Raw genomic sequence first — 20,149 nt, forward strand, 5'->3', positions numbered from 1 at the left:
AAAGGCAGCCTCCTGTGCCTGTGTCCACAGATCCCTGTGGGACTTGAAGATCTGGCCGTTATCTGGCTAATCTGAACAGGCAGCAGTTAAGCTGTATATTTCAAGGCAGAATGTTCACTATGCCACTTGCATTATTCTATTTGGCAGTCTACACTGCAGGACTCCTATAGTAGAGCTAGAAATTCCCCTCCACTTATCCAGTTTTCCAATCTAAAGTCCTAAGGGTATCCCTCTGCTCTGCAGGACTTCCTAATGTAGCCATTTATCCCCTGGGCCATTTCCTTGGCCCACTCTGTCCCTGGACCAGAGATGTGCTTCCTCCCAGCCCAGCACAGATGCTATGGGAGGCCTGGTACAGCGACCTGGGCTCAGCTGACCCCGCCACCCCATCTGTTCATGGGAACAGTGCTTCCTTTGTACCATTGTTTGGTTTTTTGTTTTTTGGTTGTTGTTTTTTTAAATTTTTCCTTCTCCCCTGTTTCAAACTCAGTCCCTCAGGGCCTCAGTTGAAGCCATCCCTGCCCAAGCACATCCCCACACTACAACTTGTAATTATTCCCTAAGCAGGCCATGGATATCTTTTCAAATAACCCTCCTGAAGTGGGAAGGTCCTGGGAAATCCAGTCACTTCCCCTCAACTGGAAGCACCAGCTTCTGGAAAATTCCACAGCTCTGGGCCCTGGCTAGTGGGAGAAAAGGGGAGGGGGTGAATTAGGTTGATGCCTAAATCTTTAGACCATCTGTTGGGTTCTTTTGAGTGAGTTAGGGTGAATCTCAATGAAGTGAAATTCTCAACCTGGAATAGCTATGACAACCTGAAGATCGTCTCAGGCCAAATGTAGAGAAAAAAGGCAAAGTGTGTGTGTTCATCCCTTAGAGTTGTGAGGTGGGACCTTCCTTCAGACCCAGCAGACTTTCTTTAGGGGAGCCCTTCCTTGACCCTTTTAAGAAAATCACGGGCCTTCTGGTCATGATTGAAATCTCCCTATTTGAAGCATATTTGATGAACCAACTCTTTCGTTCACATATTCTTCTTTTAAAAGTTGAGTTTGTTTTCCTAAATTTTTGTTATTCTAACTACATCAAAGCATCCCAGTCCAAAGACATAGAATGTGCTAGGAAAGCAGACATTGGATCATTTAGGGCAAAATGTATATAAGACATGTTTACTTGAGAGTTCATGACACCAAAGATAAAAAGATTTCTGGCTGACAGGTCAACAGGCTTCTTTCCCTGAAGACTAGGGTCCCCTGTGGTCCCAAGATACCCAGAGTGGTACCTGCAAGCTGAGCCCTGAGATACTAAGAGTCCCTAAGCTTTGCCCATCTCTCGAGTGGATATGGCTGTGGGAGGGGAATGTAAGAGACAATTTGAAGCCCCTGGACAGGCAGAACGGAGCTGCCCAGGGTCCCTCATGGCAGGGTGCAGAGGTCCTGAGTCTTCAGGAGTTTTTCTGGTTAATGGCCATGTTCAGCTTCTGCTACAAAGGTCACTGATCCAGGTGAGGGAAGCTGAGAAACAAGTGACCAGAGCAACTACTCAGAGGGGAAAGAAGCCAGAATAGCAAAGTCCACAAGGACAGGGATTTGACCTTTGTACATCTCATCTTCCTGGTGCCTAGCAAAATGACTAGTCCTTACGAAGTGCTCCGTAAACATTTGTTAAATTAATAAATTATTGATTTATGAGAACAGGTCAAAGATTTAAGCCTGGGGTGGGGGAGACAGAAGGAAGTCTAAGGGGATTAGTCAGAAACCTCAAGGGAATCTCGGTAAGTCTCAGAATCATTGACTCAACAGAGGAGGTCCCTTTACTCCAAGACCCAAGTCCAAATGCAGCTCCCACTATGGTTGTGACATATGGTATGAGCTTAGTGACACTTGAACCTTCTCACGTCAAATTAGATGGCGGCCTGAGGTAAGGTATTGCCACTGGGGAAACAGAGAAGGGATGAAATAGAAATTTAGGAGGCTGGATGGAGAATATTTGGAGACAGAGTATGTAGGTATTGAAGAAAAGTGACTCAAAGGTAAAAATAATATAGAGACAATATCTACTTCATGGGGTTACTGTAAGGAGTGGACGAATTAACACAGAGTCTCTGGAATAGTATTTCAGTGCCACTGGGTAGGTTTTTTCTTTGTTTGTTTTTTGCGGTTCACAGGCCTCTCACTGTTGTGGCCTCTCCCGTTGCGGAGCACAGGCTCCGGACGCGCAGGCTCAGCGGCCATGGCTCACAGGCCTAGCCGCTCCATGGCATGTGGGATCTTCCCGGACCGGGGCATGAACCCGTGTCCCCTGCATCGGCAGGCGGACTCTCAACCGCTGCACCACCCGGGAAGCCCTGGGTAGGTTCTTAATAGAAAGAGCTTTCTCCTCCTCCTCATCCCTCTCTATTTTCATTAAAGATCAGACTATCCCACCTGAAAACCTCAGAGTGCCCACCCCAAGGAGGCTCTGCCAGCCGTGTCTTCATGTGAATGTCATGACTGAAGGCCATGGACACACCCGAGCCTCTGCTGATCCCCACTGAACAGATAGAAATAAAAGTGTCTTCTCTCCAGGGCTACGTCAGGAAGACCCTGAAAGCCATTCTCTCACAGTCAGAATGTTTTCTTTGTTCCTCTGAGATAGAACCAACATCTCTGTAAAGGACAAAGAGGCAGCTTGACTCATAAGCCGAGCAGACGCTATGGGCTGAGTGATGGCTACACAGGGGTAGCTGGAGCTGAACCCCTGAGACTTCAGTATTTGTTGTGGTATATATTATGATGAGGTGTGGGGGACCTTTTTAAAAACCGAATACGTGTATTTCTGAACGTCAGATTCACATGCAGCCTCAGGCCTCTCCAAACACACACGTCCTAAGCTCTCCTGATGTGTCTTCAGGGCCCCCAGAGAACGGAAAAGGACCAGACAGGTCTGGCCACATTTCTGATTCTTTCCCTCCAAATATTTTCATGCCCTCACTTATTCAACAAACATTTACCAAGCTCCTACTTTGTGCCAGGCACCGTGCTGGAAGCTGGAGCTTCAAAGAAATAAGGCCACATCCCTTCCCACATACAGCCCTGTAGGGAAGAGAGACAAACCACACACTAGAACACTGGGGGATGTGTTAGAGAGAGATTTTGCAAACAGTCCTGGGAGCACAGAGGAGGCCACAGAGCCCAACCAGTGTTTCAGTGTTCCTGGAGGACCAGCAAGAGTTGACCAGGTGAAGAGGGCAGGGAGGCCTTCCAGGTAAGGGAGCAGCAAGCAGGACGGCCAAAGGCAAGCAAGACAATGACTCGGTAGTTCTCACCTCCCTGCACATTGAAATCATTGGCAGAGCTTTTCTTTTCTTTTTTTTATTTTTTATTGAAGTATAGTTGATTTACAATGTTGTGTTAGTTTGTGGTGTACAGCAAAGTGATTCAGATATAGATATATATATTCTTTTTCATATTCTTTTCTATTATGGTTTATTACAGGATATCGAATAGAGTTCCCTGTGCTACACAGCAGGACCTTGTTGTTTATCTATTTTATATATGGTAGTTTGTATCTGGTAATCTCAAACTCCTAATTTATTCCTCCCCTGCTTTCCCCTTTGGTAACATAAGTGTGTTTTCTATGTTGGCAGAGCTTTTAACAGTTACTGATGCCTAGGCCCTCACACAGATCTATTGAGTCAGAATCTTTGGAGATAGGGCCCAGGAATCAGTCTTATTAAAAGCACCCCAGGTATGTGTGACCAGAGTTAAGGACCACTGGGCTAAGGAAAAGTCATTAATACAAGACATTTGGGAAAAAAAGCACAAAAGAATACTATAATAGTTCACTCCATCAATAATTCTAAAATAGAGGCGCTTAGACCCCATGCAAAGCATGCAAGACCAAGGGATGCACTGATGTATTCTCGAGTCAGTAACAGATCTACTATACAGCCTCCACCCAAATCCAGGAACCAATGAAATCTGTGGTTCTCAGTCACCTCCTCTCCCCCACACCCACTTGCTCCCTCCAGGAGATGTAGCCCATGGAAAACCACTTGCCATTCTTAATGGAGTATGCTGTGGCTCTCAAATCCAATAATACTCTCTTCATCGCTGCAATGAGGACCTACTTGTATTTCAGAAAACTTAAAAGGAGGCTCCAAGGCCAAACACAAAACTCTAGATATAGTACAATACCACTTTTGACAAAGTACATAATAAATCAATAAATCAAATGGTTATTTTCTTAAAGACTTAGATGGAGACATAGAAATCCTGTTCTTAAAATTGGGGCATGTCCCATTGTAAGAGGGACTACCTTGGACCAAGAGACTGGCCAATAGCTCCCATTCACAAGAAGATGAATTCAGAAGTGGTTATGAATCCCAGTTCAGCCACTGGCTGCACCATGTTGGGCAAGTACTAACCTGTGAGCAGGTTCTCTGCTCCACGAAATGGATATCTACCTTTCATGGTTGCTCTTGGCTTAAAGGAGATAATACCCAGCATAACAAGTGTCTAGTACCCGAGAGCTGGCTCCTCAGTCAGTGAAAACTCTCTATTTATTCTACCATCACTTTATTATCGGAAACTGTGTTACAGGAGGGAAAGTAACACAGAGGTAGAAGGATGGGCCAGGTCATGGTTCTCCTGCTGCCACCCTCTCCCTCCCTCTTATCTTCTCACTCGAGGCAGCACATGGCACCTGAGACTCTAAGTCTGCAGGCTGCTCCTGCCTCTCGGGGGTGCGCCCCAAATACACATCTAAGTGTGTGATGGTTCAGCCCCTCTACCCAGATGAAGACAGCATGTGAGAGCCTGGAGTCTGGCTCTCTCCCTCTGTCACCTGGGCCCCAGCCCAAATGTGATGCTCCATCACCTCCTATTTATTGACCTCTCTCACCAGCATTGGGAAACTGCCCTTCACTCCTGCACACTCAGTTGGACTTCAGTAAAGAAATTTCTCTCCCAGAAGGTATGTTCATGGAAATTATGTCGAATCAAGCAGGGACCCCAGACATCCTCTCTCAGGTTCCTACCCTTTTTGTGCCATGGACCCACTGACAACTCAGCAAAAATGTCCATAAATGCGTAAAACAAAACAGGATCGCAAAAGCATTCAATTTTATTGAAATGGGATTCTATCAACCTCCCATGGAGACCCATGGATTCCATATTACAAACACCTGATAGTCAAACCCTGGACTGAAAGCTCAGGAAACTCTCCAAAGTCACCCAGCTAAGAGGTAAGAGAGCCGAGGCAAGAACCCCATCGCCCTGTTCCCGAACCCGAGCTCTGTCCACCAATCTATTTATTATCTTAGAAAATTAAACAATCAAAACAGAGCTCTTACTGCTTCTGGATTAAAAAATCCTGAATTAAAAAAAAAATCCTGAATTTTGGTCCCATTGGAAGGCTTGGAGGTGGCCCTGCCGGCCCCGTATATCTTCATAAGAACTGGCCTCAGTCTATATTGGATTACAAAACTGGACAAAGATTGTTTCCCAGCAAACATCTGGAAAAGCTTAAAGTCACAATAAGTTGACTGAGGTAACTGGTAGCAGCTGTCCCAGCTCCTGGAATTTGTTGGATGACAGTGTTGGATGATGGACTAGATGGACGGGTTCAATTCCTTTGCTTTCAGGTGGCCTTTGTCAAGGAGTCTGGGACACTAGTTTCTGAGCCTGATGCAGAAAACTCAGCCCTCCTGCTTGCCTCAACATTTCTCAGAAATTAGTAAGCAGTTGGTATCATCTTTCTCTGCTGAGAAGGTTGGAAGGTATTAAACCCCTGGCCAATCTCTCAGTGAACCCTTTCACCCCTTTCTATTGCTGGGCCAATAGAACATAATGGTTAAAAGTATGGGTTTGGAGTTACACGTTAGGATTTAAATTCTCACTTCATCACTTTAGAAAAGTTGCATGACCACATCTTCCCACCTCAGTTTTTTCATCCCTCTAATGGGACTAGTACTAATGCCTGCCTTGCAGGGTATGTAACAATTAGGGCTAATATATGGAAAACACCTATACAGGACCTAGTGTTGCAGTGTTAAATAGTCAGGAGCTATGATTACAATTAGTCCTAGGTTGAACCCTGCCCCTTCCCCACTCTGTCCCTTAATAAATGAAGCAGGTGTTAAGGCAGGTGTCATTAGCAGAGTGACTGTGTTCAAGGAAACCCATTTACCATGATCAGAGCAGAATTGTTGAGTTTCTCCAACAGATCTCAGCAAGATAAGTGACTTGACCACAGTCACACAAAGAGAAAACCCCACATCTTCTTACCACCAGATCTACATACCTCCCTGAATCTGGTTGCCTCCCCTCTGCATCCCCTCCTGTTTCTATGGGCCCAGAACCCTTGCTCCTCTCAAAAGCCAGCCTCTCCACCTGTGCTCTGGATCCCACTCCCTCTCTCCTGCTCAGGATTGCTCTTGCAGTCTCCACCCACCTCTCCTACAGAGTCAATATTCCTCCTTTACTGGATCAGCCCCATGTGCATGCCCTGAGCATCTTCCTCAACCTCCCTGTCTCCCGTCAGCTACTAAACTCATTTCTCTATTTTCCTTCAACTTCAAAACTGAGTTGCTGTTTCCAATTCCCTTCCTCAACACACTCAAATTGGACTTCTATTCCCATTATCCTCAGAGACTACTATTGTCAAGGTCACCAGTGACCTCCATTTGCTAAATCCAGGGGCCGCTTCTTCGTTATCTTCTTTGAACTTTCAGTAAAAGTTGATTATTTCCCCCTTCTTAAAACATTTTCTTCCCTTGGCTCTGTGATAGCCCACTGTCCTCTTTTACTTATGTCTCCTTTACTGGCTCCTCCTCTAGTCAGTCTCTCTAAGAGCGTAGTAGGGATCTGTCCTGAGCATCCTTTTCTCCCATTACTGTGTGCTCTCCCTTCGTAACCCTATCGAGTCCCATGACTTTGAAGACCATCTATGTCTGGGATCCCAACCCCCGGGTCTCAGACCGTTACTAGTCTGCAGCCTGTTAGGAACCGGGCCGCACAGCAGGAGGTGAGCAGTGGGTGAGTGAGCAAAGCTTCATCTGCCGCTCCCCCTCGCTCCCCATTGCTCCCCACTGCTCCCCATCGCTCCCCACCACTCCCCACTGCTCCCCATCACACCCCATCGCTCCCCATCCCTCCCCACCACTCCCCACCGCTCCCCATCACTTGTATTACTGCCTGAACCATCCCCCCAACCTCCGTCCGTGGAAAACTTGTCTTCCAGGAAACCAGTCCCTGGTGCCAAAAAGGTTGGAGACCGCTGGTCTATGTGCTATGATTCCAAAACCTCTGCCTCCAGCCCTGACTTCTCCCCAAATCTTGACTATCCAACTGCCATCTTCACATTTCCACATGGGTGTCTAACAGGCAACTCAGATATAATTTATCCATGAAAGAATTTGAGTTTTCCTCCCAAACTTGCTCCTTCCTCAGGCTTCCTAGTTTTAGTCATTAGCGTGAGCATTCACCCAGTTGTTCAACCTATAAATATAGGAGTCAGTCTTGATTCCCTTTTTTCTTCATTATCTATATTCAATATATCAGCAAATCTTGTCCACTTTATCTCCAAAGCATATTCCAAATTCATCTACTTCTCTCCATTTTCATCACAGTCACTGTGGTCCAAGCCACCATTACCTGAATGACTGCAATAGCTTCCCAGCTGATCCATCTGGAACCATTCTACAATCCACACTTGACAGGGAAGCCTGAATAATCTTGTCACATTCTTGTAGAATGTACAAGCACATGGCTTCCCATTGTACTTGAAATAAAACCTAAGTTCCTCAAGGCAAGATGTAACATGGCTTCTGCCTACCTCTCCAAACTCACTTTGAATCACTTTCCTCCTTATCTCTCCACTCCAGCCACACTGGTCTTTCTGTCCCTTGAAAACCTGAAATCTATTCCCACCCTAGGACCTTTGCACTGGCTGTTCTTCCTGGAATGCTCTTCCCCCTGATCCTTGAATGACTGTTTCCTTTCCATCATTAACATCTCACTGAAATGTCAGTACTCAGAGAGGCCCTTCCTGACCACAAAACTGAAGTAGCCCACCCAGTCACTCCCTATCACATCACCCTGTTCTCTCATATATGTTTTCCTCTCTGTGCGTCTGACTCTGTTCTGGTTGGTAAGTCCCACAAGGGCTAGGACCTTGTCTTTCTTCTTCACCATTACATCTGCAGGACTTAGAACAGTGCCTGAACATGGCAGTGCTTGATATCTCTTGTCGAAAGAGTGAATGAATGGATAAATGAGTTAGTAACGGAGCTAGGACAAGAACCCAGGCCTCCTGCCTTCCAGTTCCGTGTTCCTCCCCCATGCCATGTCAAGTTGTAGTTTTCACCAGTTTGATTGCTTTCTTGCTGTTCAGCAGATGCTTGGCATCCTTCACCTCTCAGCTGGTTCCAGATCCTAGTGATAAACTAAACGGCCACAAAGGAGCAGGAAGGAGAGGAAAGAGGGCATCTGAATAAATCATGAAGTATGTGGTCATCCCCCAAAATAATGAGAATTAAACACTCAGTCATCCAGTGACATTTAGTAAACACTTATTACCTACCAGGCATTAGGCAATTTACCAGGGACAAAAAGACAAACCTACTCTGAAGGATCTGACAGTCTCCAGGAGGAGATGGTGGCCCTAGTGGTGATGCTTGACATGGTGTGATGGGCCTGAGACCAAAGTAACACGTGCTGTGGAAACACAAAGTAGAGAGTGATGAACACTGCATGGAGTGGGCAAGAATTCAGGGAGACAACCAGAGAGTGGAACTTTTGAACTGAGTCTTAAAGAGTGAATACCTGCTATTGAAAACTCGTAGTCTGGGTTTTCACATGAAAAGTACAGTTGTGTTTCCCCTTCATTTTACTTGACAAAAGAAAAATCACTTTAGAAAGGCATACAGGATGACTCTGGTAGTTGAAAGAACCACATATTAATAAACAGGGAAATTTCCATCTGGGAAATTTTTTTTTTTTTTAAGATGGGATAGTTCTCTATTTCTTGCTACAAAAAGTCCACAAAAACAATTTCATCTTCCCTGAGGGCTTTATGGTGAAACCACTGAGGCAATTACCTACATGATGAAAGATCACCCAACTAAGGAACTACTTCCCTATAAAACCACAGGCCATCCCCTTGAAGAAATGTGCTGTCATGTAAAAACAAGGTTTTACAGCAGGTGAAAGAATGAAGTAGATTTATGTGAATTGATCTCAAGAGATACATTATTACATAAAGACAAGAAAGCTTCAGTACACTGGATATTGTTGCTACTATTGTTATTGTGTTGGGATCTGTCTAGGACTGTGGAGAAGAATAAGTGCAAATGTTAACAATCTCTGAGGTATGGGATTATGAGACACAATTTCTGAGGCCTACATTTTGGTACTATTTTAATTGTTTACAACAAATTGCACTCTTTTGGAATTTAAACATAAAGACTGTTTAGAACACAGTTCTGATTGGTTTTATAATGCTTAAGAACTTGTGCTTGTCTCTACATTCCAGAAACATATAAAAAGAGGATTTCCCTAAATTATATCGTTTGCTAACACCTGCAGAAAAAAATAAACTGAGACCCAGAAAGATAATGTGATTTTTCTCACACTATGACTCCTAGACTAGTACCTTCAGCTCCACAGTTCTTGATTTCATGCTGAGGATTCAAATATATGAATATATCAATCTTAACGTACACATTTGGAAATTTAGCAATATTGCTTTGTGGAAAACTGTGCAACAATTTATTGTAATAGTTACAGGCCAGTACTTTCCCCAGAAAACAATTCAAATAGAAGTCTCTTGAATATTACCTCTAGTCCTTGTGCATATCTTAGAATACTCAGTAAATTCTTTGAATAGATAGGTCCCTTCCATTCAGTTTATAAGTAGTTACTGAGCACTTATGATGTGTTCTAGCCACTAGGGGTACAGCAGTAAGAAAATGAGACAAATTCTCTGTACTTGTGGAGCTTAGATCCCAGTGGGGAAAACACCATAAGCAAGAAAAAACATAAATAAAGGATATAATTTGAGGTAAAGATATAGTAAGGATATAATGAACCAAGTAAAATGATAGTGACAGGAGTGCTATTTTTGAAAGGTCAGGAAGGCCCTTAAAGGAAGGACATTAGATCAGAGACCTGGACGAAGGAGGGAGCCACGCAGGAGTACAGTCAGAATCAGTGCCCTGAACAGGAAGCGGAATTCCTTCTTTTCCTGAAAAGGTAAAGAACATCCCAAAGAAAGAGCTCTCAAAGTTTGGTATGTTAAGGTTTCACTCTTGTTGCTGTTGTTATAAGGTTTAAAGGTCTAGTGCTGTAATTTTCTCTCTATTGCTTACAAATTTGACCATGAATTTTATTTAGGAATATAAGTCTGGTACAAAAGTAGTGTCTTATCTATGTGTCACCTTCTGCCAGTGTGGTGTGTGTATATATATATATATATATATATATATATATATATATACATACAATGGAATATTACTCAGCCATAACAAAGAATGAAATACTGCCATTTGCAGCAACATGGATGGACCCAGAGATTATCATACTAAGTGAAGTAAGTCAGAAAGAGAAAGACAAATACCATATGATATCACTTATTTGTGGAATCTAAAATACCAATTTATCTACAAAACAGAAATAGACTCACAGACATAGAGAACAGACTTGTGGTTGCCAAGGAGGAGGGGAGGTGGGGGGAGGGAAGGATTGGGAGTTCAGGATTAACAGATGCAAACTATTATATACAGGATGGATAAACAAAAAAGTCCGGGGCTTCCCTGGTGGCGCAGTGGTTGAGAGTCCGCCTGCCGATGCAGGGGACGCGGGTTCGTGCCCCGGTCCGGGAGGATCCCACGTGCCGTGGAGCAGCTGGGCCCGTGAGCCATGGCCGCTGAGCCTGCGCGTCTGGAGCCTGTGCTCCGCAACGGGAGAGGCCACAACAGTGAGAGGCCCGCGTACTGAAAAAAAAAAAAAAAAAAGGTCCTACTGTATAGCAGGGGAAACTATAGTCAATATCTATGATAAAGCATAATGGAAAAGAATATGAAAAAGAATATATATTTTTATAACTGAGCCAATTTGCTGTACAGCAGAAATTAACACTACGTTGTAAATCAACTATACTTCAATAAAATAAAATTTAAAAACCTTCTGTCTATCACAAAGGCACAGAATCCAACGCCTAAGGGTCTTTCCAAAGCTGTTCATTCCACAGAGACAGACGAGGCCCAACCAAAAGTGCCCCTGGGCTTAAATCTGCTCCCCGTCCCCACTCCCACCCCAAGCAGAACGGGCTGCCTAGAATATGTTAGCTGGAAGAGTCATCAAAGACTCAAGAGAGAGGAGCTGCAGAAGACACCTTTGGTGTTCTCAGCTTTTAGCCCCTACGCACCCAACTCTGGCGAGGACAGAAATGACAGTCTATGCTTCACAGTGGGGAGATTGAAGCTCAGAGAAGTGGGTGGCTTGCCCAGGATCACACAGAAAGCCAACTCTGTTTGCTAACCTTCTCTCTGTTGCCTGCGTCATGTTCCAGGCCAGGGACCACATGGGTGGAATTCAGGCTCCATTTTCAGGAAATGTGAATGTTGCTTTTTCATTTACACAAAAATGAAAAATAAATAACAGATGTTTGAACACATGTTGCAACTCATCTTACTGGAACTTAAAAGTGCATTCTGACTGAGAAAGTTAAATTAGAAAATCCACACAGCAAAAAAGATGTTTTGAATGAAATGCACTTTGTCTTTCTCTCTCTCTCACACACACACACACAAACAATATCTCGTTGTTTCTTCTTCAGGGAGCAGCTGTGAAGGAAACTGGGGGAGGGAGATGAACATAACATCCCATCTTTGTGTTTCATACAGAGCGAAGCTTTTAGGCCAGCCTTCCTGAACTGGAGGGGGTGTGGCATGCATTAAAATTAAACATCAATGACCTGAGAAGCTTATAAAATAGCTTGGGAGAAGCCAGTCACCAAGAGAAGGCATCTTGAATTGGATGATTTTGCATGTGGAAACTGCTTTCATCTTGATAAAAAAGGTATGTACTGTGGTATTAATTTTCATTTATGATAAATAATGCTTAAAATAGAGACAGTCTTGAGTTTTCATTGCCCCTTTTCAGCTAAAAATTGTAACTAACACAACTGAGGGCCTTTGGCCAGTTGCTTTGTAGACTTGGTCTCATTTTTCCATAAACAACCTTACGAAGAAGATATTGTTAGTGCCATTTTTCAGATGAGGAAACTGAAGTTCAGATATCCTAAGCAACAGGCCTAAGGTAAGACCACCAACAAATGCCAGAACTGGGGTGCCAACGCAGTGCTGACTCACCTCAAAGTCTTCTGCTGGCACTACGCACCCCCCTCTATACTATATGAGACAACGAGGAATTGTTCCATACACCAATACTGTGATAGATGAATTCTCAGGGGGTTGTTATCCACTGTGCATTACAGTAAAATTGACCGAAAAGTGAATTGGAATGCACTATGTGAATAGAAAATGCATTTAATATTAATAGAATTAATTATTATTAAAGTAATAGAAAATACAAAAATATTTTCTTCAGAAGATATGTTTTCTTGTTAGATTCGATAGCGAAATGGTTTTTAAGACCCATTTACTTGTGGAAATGTATTTTTTTTTTGGTCACATGAAATCTAAAAGCCTAGTCCTTAATATTCTGCAGCTCCTTGAGACCAGGCACCAGGTCCAGGCTAACACACAGGTGTGTAGACTCTTGGGAAACCTGACCTAAGTTCTGGCTTCACCGCTTGTCAGGAAGTAACCTCACTGAGTACACAGAGAATTGTCAGCACAGGACACTTCCAGTTAGGGTGTTGTGAAGATTCAATGCACATATAAAATACTGAAGCCAGGGCTCCTCCCTGGAGAAGCTCAGTGAGTGTGAGCAGTGGTCCACAGAGTCAATTCTGGCCCCGTGTGGATGCACCATAACCTTAGTAGAATTATTTTTTAATTATTTAATATTTAGTTAAAATAATATTTAAATTATATCTTTTTTTTTAAGTATTTAAACTCTCCTCGTTAGGACAGTCTTCCCATTAGTATTAGGAGACAATGCAAAAATAAGTCATGCATACCCAAGTTCATAGATATATGTTAATAATGTGATTTACCCTCAGAAGGTGCTCAATAAGCACTGGGTGAAGAAGAATGCAAGGGGTACTGCAAAAAAATGATGGATGTTATCAACTCTTCCTCTCACAAAAAGTTTTCATCATAGGAATAAAAGTACTGCAATAAAGAGGCATCTTTGGAAGGGTAGCAGGCAAGGGGAATTAGTTTTGCTCTGAAATCCTCCTACAGAGCTAAAGAACATGTTTCAGCCCACAATAGAACATTCTGTAACAAGATATTTGTCAGAGTAAGACGGCAAACTGACTTTTGGTGGGACTGTCACGTGGTGAAATGAGATTTATCAGGTACAGAGGTAGGTGTTTATTGAAGCCACCGAAGGTGAGCACAGAAGGAAGCATGGCTCAGGGGTGGGACAGAATGGAGAAGTGGAGATGGGGCCTGAGTCCCAGCGCTCTGCCCCTTCTGGGCCTCAACTTTCCCATCTGTACACCTGAGGGGTGGGGTTGGATAAATGACCTCTAAGGTCCTGTCCTGTTTGGGGGAGGGGGTGCCTGTAGAATGTGTAGAATGTGTGGCCATCCTCTGGGCTTAGAATTCCTGGGCAAGGCACTGAGCTTGGAGCCTACTAGGGGCCCAAAGCAGAACTTCAGTAGTTCTAAGAACCTCTTGGAAAGAAATGCAAATTTTTGTGGATTTAGGCTGGATTTTGGCATCCATCATCCCCCAAAAGGTTAAAAGACAAGTGTTGTTTACCTGGTGGTAGGGGCTGACGGGAAGTGGAGCCTCAGAGACTAAGGAAAGGGCCCCACAGCAGACGTGCTCAAGGCAGGGACTCAGGGACCACCCTTCCTCCCCCCAACCTCGCATCAGCTTTTACTCATTAGATAACTGTTCTTTTGAAAAACGGGCAACAGAACTTCCAGAAGAAAAGCTATTGATTATTAAAGGTTATTTGGAGGTTTAGAGATTCATAAGAAAGTGGTTATACTTATTCCTGTTATGACACATCCTTTTAAATATTCAGATCCGAGAACATCTTGCTTGCATTGATTCAGTCCTCTTCATCACAGACAGAAAGGCAAAGCAAAGCACTGGAAATAGCTCCCGTGCAGCTACAGGCAAGGAGTCGCAAGGAGGAGAACAGACTGAGAGCAAGTCAGTGAAGAAGCAGGGAGCAGCCCAGGCTCCTACCCTGTGAACAGCGCTACAGCCCTCACCCCTGCCCACTGCCCCTCCTCAAAGAAGCTTCCACGCCCAAGGGTGCTGGGCTCAAATGCTTTTTGCACAATTACAAGTCAGCTACTGGTCCTTCTCTGGTTAAATGTACAGCATCTATGAAAAATACCTTCAACAGCATGTCAAAGGAAGGAAGGAAGGAAGGAAGGGAGGAAGAGAGGGAGGGAGGGAGGGAGGAAGAAAGAAAAAGAAATTCAGGAAACAATATTTTGCTTCTGCTTTTCATAATAATAACTAGCATTTATTGAGCATTTTCTCTGTCAGACACTGCTCTAAATGCTCTCCTTATATTTTCTCATTTAATTCTCATGAAACTTCATGAGGTTGGTATGATTATTATTCCCACTTAATAGCCAAGGAAACTAAAGCATCCATTGGACACAATTATACTTAGTATGTGCAGAGCCAGAATTCAAATCCAGTCAGGGTGACCCTGTAGTCCCCAGCACGCTGCTCCCTGTTAAAGTTCCCAGGCCTAGGGCTTCCCTGGTGGCGCAGTGGTTGAGAGTCCGCCTGCCGATGCAGGGGACACGGGTTCGTGCCCCGATCCGGGAAGATCCCACATGCTGCGGAGTGGCTGGGCCTGCGCGTCTGGAGCCTGTGCTCCGCAACGGGAGAGGCCACAGCAGTGAGAGGCCCGCGTACCACCAAAAAAAAAAAAAAAAAAAGTTCCCAGGCCTACTCTTGTGTTGGTAAACAGCCAAGCAGATGGGGGCAGGGTGGGGAAGTGGAGTCAGGGAGGCATTTCTTTGATGAATCTCACAGGGCACTAAATGTAGTGAATGGTTTGTTTTTGGTTTTTTGTCTCATGGTTCACTTGATGGCTTCACTCTACCCCTTTGCCTACCCATCCCCAACACACACACATTGTTTCTGTTCATACAATGAGTACCTACTGCACCTGGCACTGTGAGGTTCTGTGGGTGAGTCCAGGGAGAATTGAAAACGATGCCCGTCCTTGAAAAATGCATAATTAGGTGTGTAGGGTCAGGGGGAGCTGGCAAAATAAATCCAACAAACTCTAATACCAGGCAGAATGTGTTCTAATGGTGGCACAAAAGCTTCTAGAGAGGCTCACAGGGGTGGAGGGCCTCACAGTGACACTGATGACTGAGGTGGCCCTGAGGGATGAGGGGCTCAGATGGGCTGAGTGGGAGGCTGCGCACAGAGTGACCGGCCAGCCCAGAAATTTTCCTCTGGGGACTCTGTCCCCTCAGGAGACTCCGAGTGCCTCCAGCTGCTTTGTTCTCCCCACTCCAGGTCCACCTCCAGCCACCCAGCTCCAAGATGGTCCCAGCTCTGCTGCTGCTGCTTCCTGCCCTGGCTGGACTCTTAGGAGCAGCTGAGGGACAAGCTTTCCATCTCGGGAAATGCCCAAATCCTCCAGTGCAGGAGAACTTTGACGTGAATAAGGTGCGGTAAAAGGCTAACCTCCCGCTTGCTTTGCTGTCTCCTGTTTGCATAAGCATCCTACCAGGTTCGGTTTTATTTTTCTGCTTTAATGGCCACAGCAAGCCTTGGGGTAGGTACTTATCTTACTGGGAGCTCCCCCAAAGCAGACCCTGAGACAAGAACTGGGGAGCAGAGATGTTTTAGAAGATGATCCCAGAAAGCCTGAGTGGGCATGTGGGGAAACAGACAGAGAAGGCAGGAAAGCAGTAAAGCGTGAGTTCATGAGCAGGTTACTCTGTGAACAATGGGGTTCAATCCTGCTGGGGATCCTCTGAGGAAATATGTAGAATGTGCCTCAGGTTGTCCCACGGACGGATGTAGGTGGGCAGTGGGAGCTCCCATGGCATTGGCCAAGCCTGTGGCAGAGGAGGAGACCCAGGGGCTCCAGGTGGGAAGCTGGCAGTGTGTATGGGAAGCCCGCTGTGATGGAGGTGAGCCCAGCGGTGGGCTGAAAGGAGCTGCTGCAGAAGTATTATCCTCACTCTACAGCTGAAGAAGCTGAACGTCAGAGAGCTTAGCTTGCAACCCACTCAGTTCACACAGCCAGTAAATGCAGAGTAGGATTCGAAACTAGCCAGGAGTGCAGGACCCCCACAGCTTACGCAAACAGAGCCCAGGAGAGGACAGCACTCCCCCAAGGGGCTTTCTTGTTACCTGCACTAAAAAGATATTGATAGAATCAACTCCCCATTTATGGTAAGGATCGTCTTTTCACCTTATTGATGTGTCTTTTGAGCACAAAACTTTTTAATATTAATGATGTCCAATTTATCTATTTTTTCTTTTGTTGCTTGTGCTTTTGGTGGCCTATCTAAAAAAAATTGCCTAGTCTAAGGTTATAAAGATTTACTCCTATATTTTCTTCTAAGTGATTTACAGTTGTAGTTCTTACATTTAAGTCTTTGATTCATTTTAAGTTAAATTTTGTATATCATGTGATATAGGAGTCAAACTTCTTTCTTTGGCATGAGGATATCCAGTTGTTCCAGGACGGTTTGTTGAGAAGACTATTCTTCACCATTGAATAGTCTTGACACCCTTGTTGAAAATCAATTGACCATGTGTGTAAGAGTTGATTTTTGGACCCTCAATTCTATTCTATTGATCTATATATCTATCCTTATACCAGCACTGTATAGTCTTGATTACTGTAGCTTTGTAGTAAGTTTTGACGTCAGAATATATGAGTTCTTCAACTTTGTTCTTCTGGCTATTCTGGGCCCTTTGTATTTCCATATAAATTTTAGGCTCATTTTGTCAATTTCTGCAAAGAAGCAGGTTGGAATTTTGATAGAGACTGTATTAAATCTGTTGGTCCATTTGGAGAGTATTGCCATCTAACAATTTTAAGTCTTCCTATCCATGAACATAGGATGTCTTTCCATTTACTTAGGTCTCCTTTAATTTATTTCAACAATATTTTGTAGTTTTCAGAGTATGTTTTATGCTTCTTTGGTTACATTTTTTCATAAGAATTTGATTCTTTTGATGCTACTATAAATGGAATTTTCTTAAATTAATTTGCAGATTGGTCATTGTAAGTATAGAGATACATTTTATTTCTATATATTAATTCTTGTATCTTTAACCTTGCTGAATTCATTTGTTAGTTCTAATAATTGTGTGTGTGTGTGTATTCCTTAGGATTTTCTATATATAAAACCCTGTCATCTGGAAATGGAGATAGTTTTACTTCTTCCTTTTCATAATTATCTTTAAACATTGCATTCTCCTCATAGAGATAGAGAAACGGAGACCCCCAAAGGCAAAAAGACCTTCACAAAAATATTATGAGATCATGAGGGAACATGACATGAAAAGCAATCTTCCACCTCTGAGTTTCTTCCTTTCTGGAAAATCGTGTGTCCTCGTTTTTAATTATGGAGCATTAAAGTCACCTTAACAATAATAGAACTATTTTAAATGCATTGTATATAATGGAGATTTTCTGAGAATGCCTATGAAACCAGCTGACCTTTAAACTTATTCTTTAGTGCTTTAAATGCCTGTTAAGTTCAGTGACTTTAATTGAAAGATGTCCTTTAACAAATGAGTGGAAAATTTATGCCCTAAATGTGGGTAGATATTTTAGCAGAGAGCCAGGTGACCGAAGCAATACTGCTACCTATTTGCAGTATGCTCTCATTTCAAATTCTGACTTTTTTGAAGGTGACTGCATCTCCTTGATTTTGTTTTGTTGAGTAATACATTTTTAAATTTCTAAAATAATTTCAATCAATATTTTGACTAGGTAAATATATTCACATGGTTCAAAATTTTAAAGATGCAAAAGGACATACATCCTTTCCACCCCTATATCCTAGCCTCAGTTTTCCTCCCCAGTAGCAACCAGTAAAAACAGCTTATGGTGTATCCTTTGGGAGATAATATGTACATATATAAAAAAGCACATACATAACTGCAGTAGGAAGAATGATGTCCATGCCATATTTCCCAGAATCTGCAAATTGTTTCTTTACATGGAAAAGGGGATTTTGAAGATGTGATTAAAGTAATGGCAAGAGTATCCTGCATTATCAGGTGGGTCCAACCTAATCATTAGCAGCAAAGAATCTTACCCAGCTGTGGTCAGAGAGATGTGATGATGGAAGAAGAGTGAAAGAGATGCAGTGTGAGAGGGATTTGACCTGCTTTTGCTGCCTCTGAAGATGGAGGAAGGGATTCAAAAACCAAGGAAGGCAAACGGCCTCTAGAACCTGGAAAGGGCAAGAAGACAGATTCTCCGCTAGAGCCTCTGGAAAGGAATGTAGCACTGCCAGCACTTTGATTTTAACCCAGTGAGACCCGTGTCAGACTTCTGATGTACAAAACTATGAGACCATAAATTTGTGGTGTTTTAAATTTGTGGTAATTTGTTACAGCAGCAATAGAGAACTGATATAATAACCTTTTCCCCCATTTTTACATAAAAGTTAGTTGAATATATACACTATTTTGCACCTGGCTCTTTTTCCATTAAATGTATCTTGGAGATAATTACATATAGCTCTTTTAAAAGAGGGTGTATAACATTCCATTGTATGGATGTACCATCATTTATTTACCCAGTCCCCTACTAATGCTCACTTAGGCCATTTCCTGTCTTTTATTATTACAAATAGGACTGCAATGAATAACCTTATGCATACATCGTTTCTTAATTTCAGGAGGATACCTTCTCAGAGGTGAAACTGTTGGGCCAGAGTATATGTAGTTTTAGTTTTGCTAGATATTGCCAAGTTGCCCTCATGAAGGCTGTAGAGTAGAGCAGTCTCTATGCCCAGCAATGTATGGAAGCAGGAGTGTGCCTCTCTCCCCTCACCCTCACCCGTGCAGTTGCTCACTTCCTTTAAAGATGACTCTGTGCACCAAAATTATGGACAGAGAGCAAGCCCCCAGGGGAGGAATAATACAGGTCTTCTAAATCTTGACCACCTTCCAAAAGCCTTTGTGACCAACTCCCTGTGTGGGGTTATATGAGGAGAATTTAACCAACTCTGGAGACCCAACTCCCTACAGTAAACACATCTGACTTTGCACACAATTCAAAGACGTCTTGGAGAATCATAAAATATTTGAGCTGGCACCTTACATCATCTAAACCAATCCCTTCCTTTTACAGAGTTTAGAATTTCAGATAGATTTTGACTGAAGGGGACACTGAAAGCATAGCTAAATAAAAAGCACTTTAGGAATGGACTGTGGCATTCAACCAATGCCCACACATCCGATTCACTTATTACCATTTGAGTCAATATCTTGCTCAGTGGCTGCTGGGAACAATGCAGCCCATTTTGCCTGGTTACCCCAGGAAAGGGCTCTGCTCTGAAAGACAACAATGGGGAAGAGTTTGCAGGTCCCCAGAGAGCCACAGGGTTTGCTCTGCTTGTCGTTGTCTCTGCAGTATCTTGGAAGATGGTATGAAATTGAGAAGATCCCAGTGAGCTTTGAGAAGGGAAGTTGCATCCAAGCCAACTACTCACTAATGGAAAACGGAAACATCAAAGTGATAAACAAGGAGCTGAGGTGAGAGGCTGTGCTTTCAAAGGCAACACACGTCCGGGAGGGAGCCCTGCAGAGACTGTCCTGGGGTGACTGGTGTCCTTGCCGTCTAGTGTGGGGAGGATGCAGACATTGCTGGGTCTGGGCTGCCTGCTCAGGACAGGTCCTGAGAGGAAAGCTTTTGGCAGGCAGGATGGTAGGGACTAGAAGTCACTCATTCATTTCCATGACCACTTGCTGAGCACCTTATTGTGTCCCACACCCTGTGAGAGGTCCTAGGGACTCCATGGTAACACAAACTGCAAGGTTCCTGCTCTCATTGCAAAACAGACCCTC

The 20,149-nt window shown here is 43.7% G+C and overlaps 1 protein-coding gene across 5 annotated transcripts in view; it reads left to right on the forward strand.

The window, feature by feature from the left end:
* The window catches only part of APOD (apolipoprotein D), an 83,980-nt gene that overhangs the window by 58,576 nt on the left and 5,255 nt on the right, over positions 1–20,149 (forward strand). For 4 of the 5 annotated variants that reach the window (XM_029214637.1, XM_029214642.1, XM_029214638.1 and 1 more), the window contains exons 2-4: positions 11,885–12,059; positions 15,620–15,772; positions 19,716–19,837. In XM_029214637.1, the coding sequence (XP_029070470.1) occupies positions 12,018–12,059; positions 15,620–15,772; positions 19,716–19,837 (317 nt within the window). In that variant the 5' untranslated portion in view covers positions 11,885–12,017. Of the gene's footprint in view, positions 1–9,911; positions 10,233–11,884; positions 12,060–15,619; positions 15,773–19,715; positions 19,838–20,149 lie in introns of those variants that run through there. The other variant, XM_029214640.1, reaches the window with a different exon arrangement.

Source organism: Monodon monoceros, unplaced genomic scaffold (genome assembly GCF_005190385.1).
Source record: "Monodon monoceros isolate NGI ecotype Baffin Bay Population unplaced genomic scaffold, NGI_Narwhal_1 Super_Scaffold_11, whole genome shotgun sequence".
Classification (NCBI taxonomy): domain Eukaryota; kingdom Metazoa; phylum Chordata; class Mammalia; order Artiodactyla; family Monodontidae; genus Monodon; species Monodon monoceros.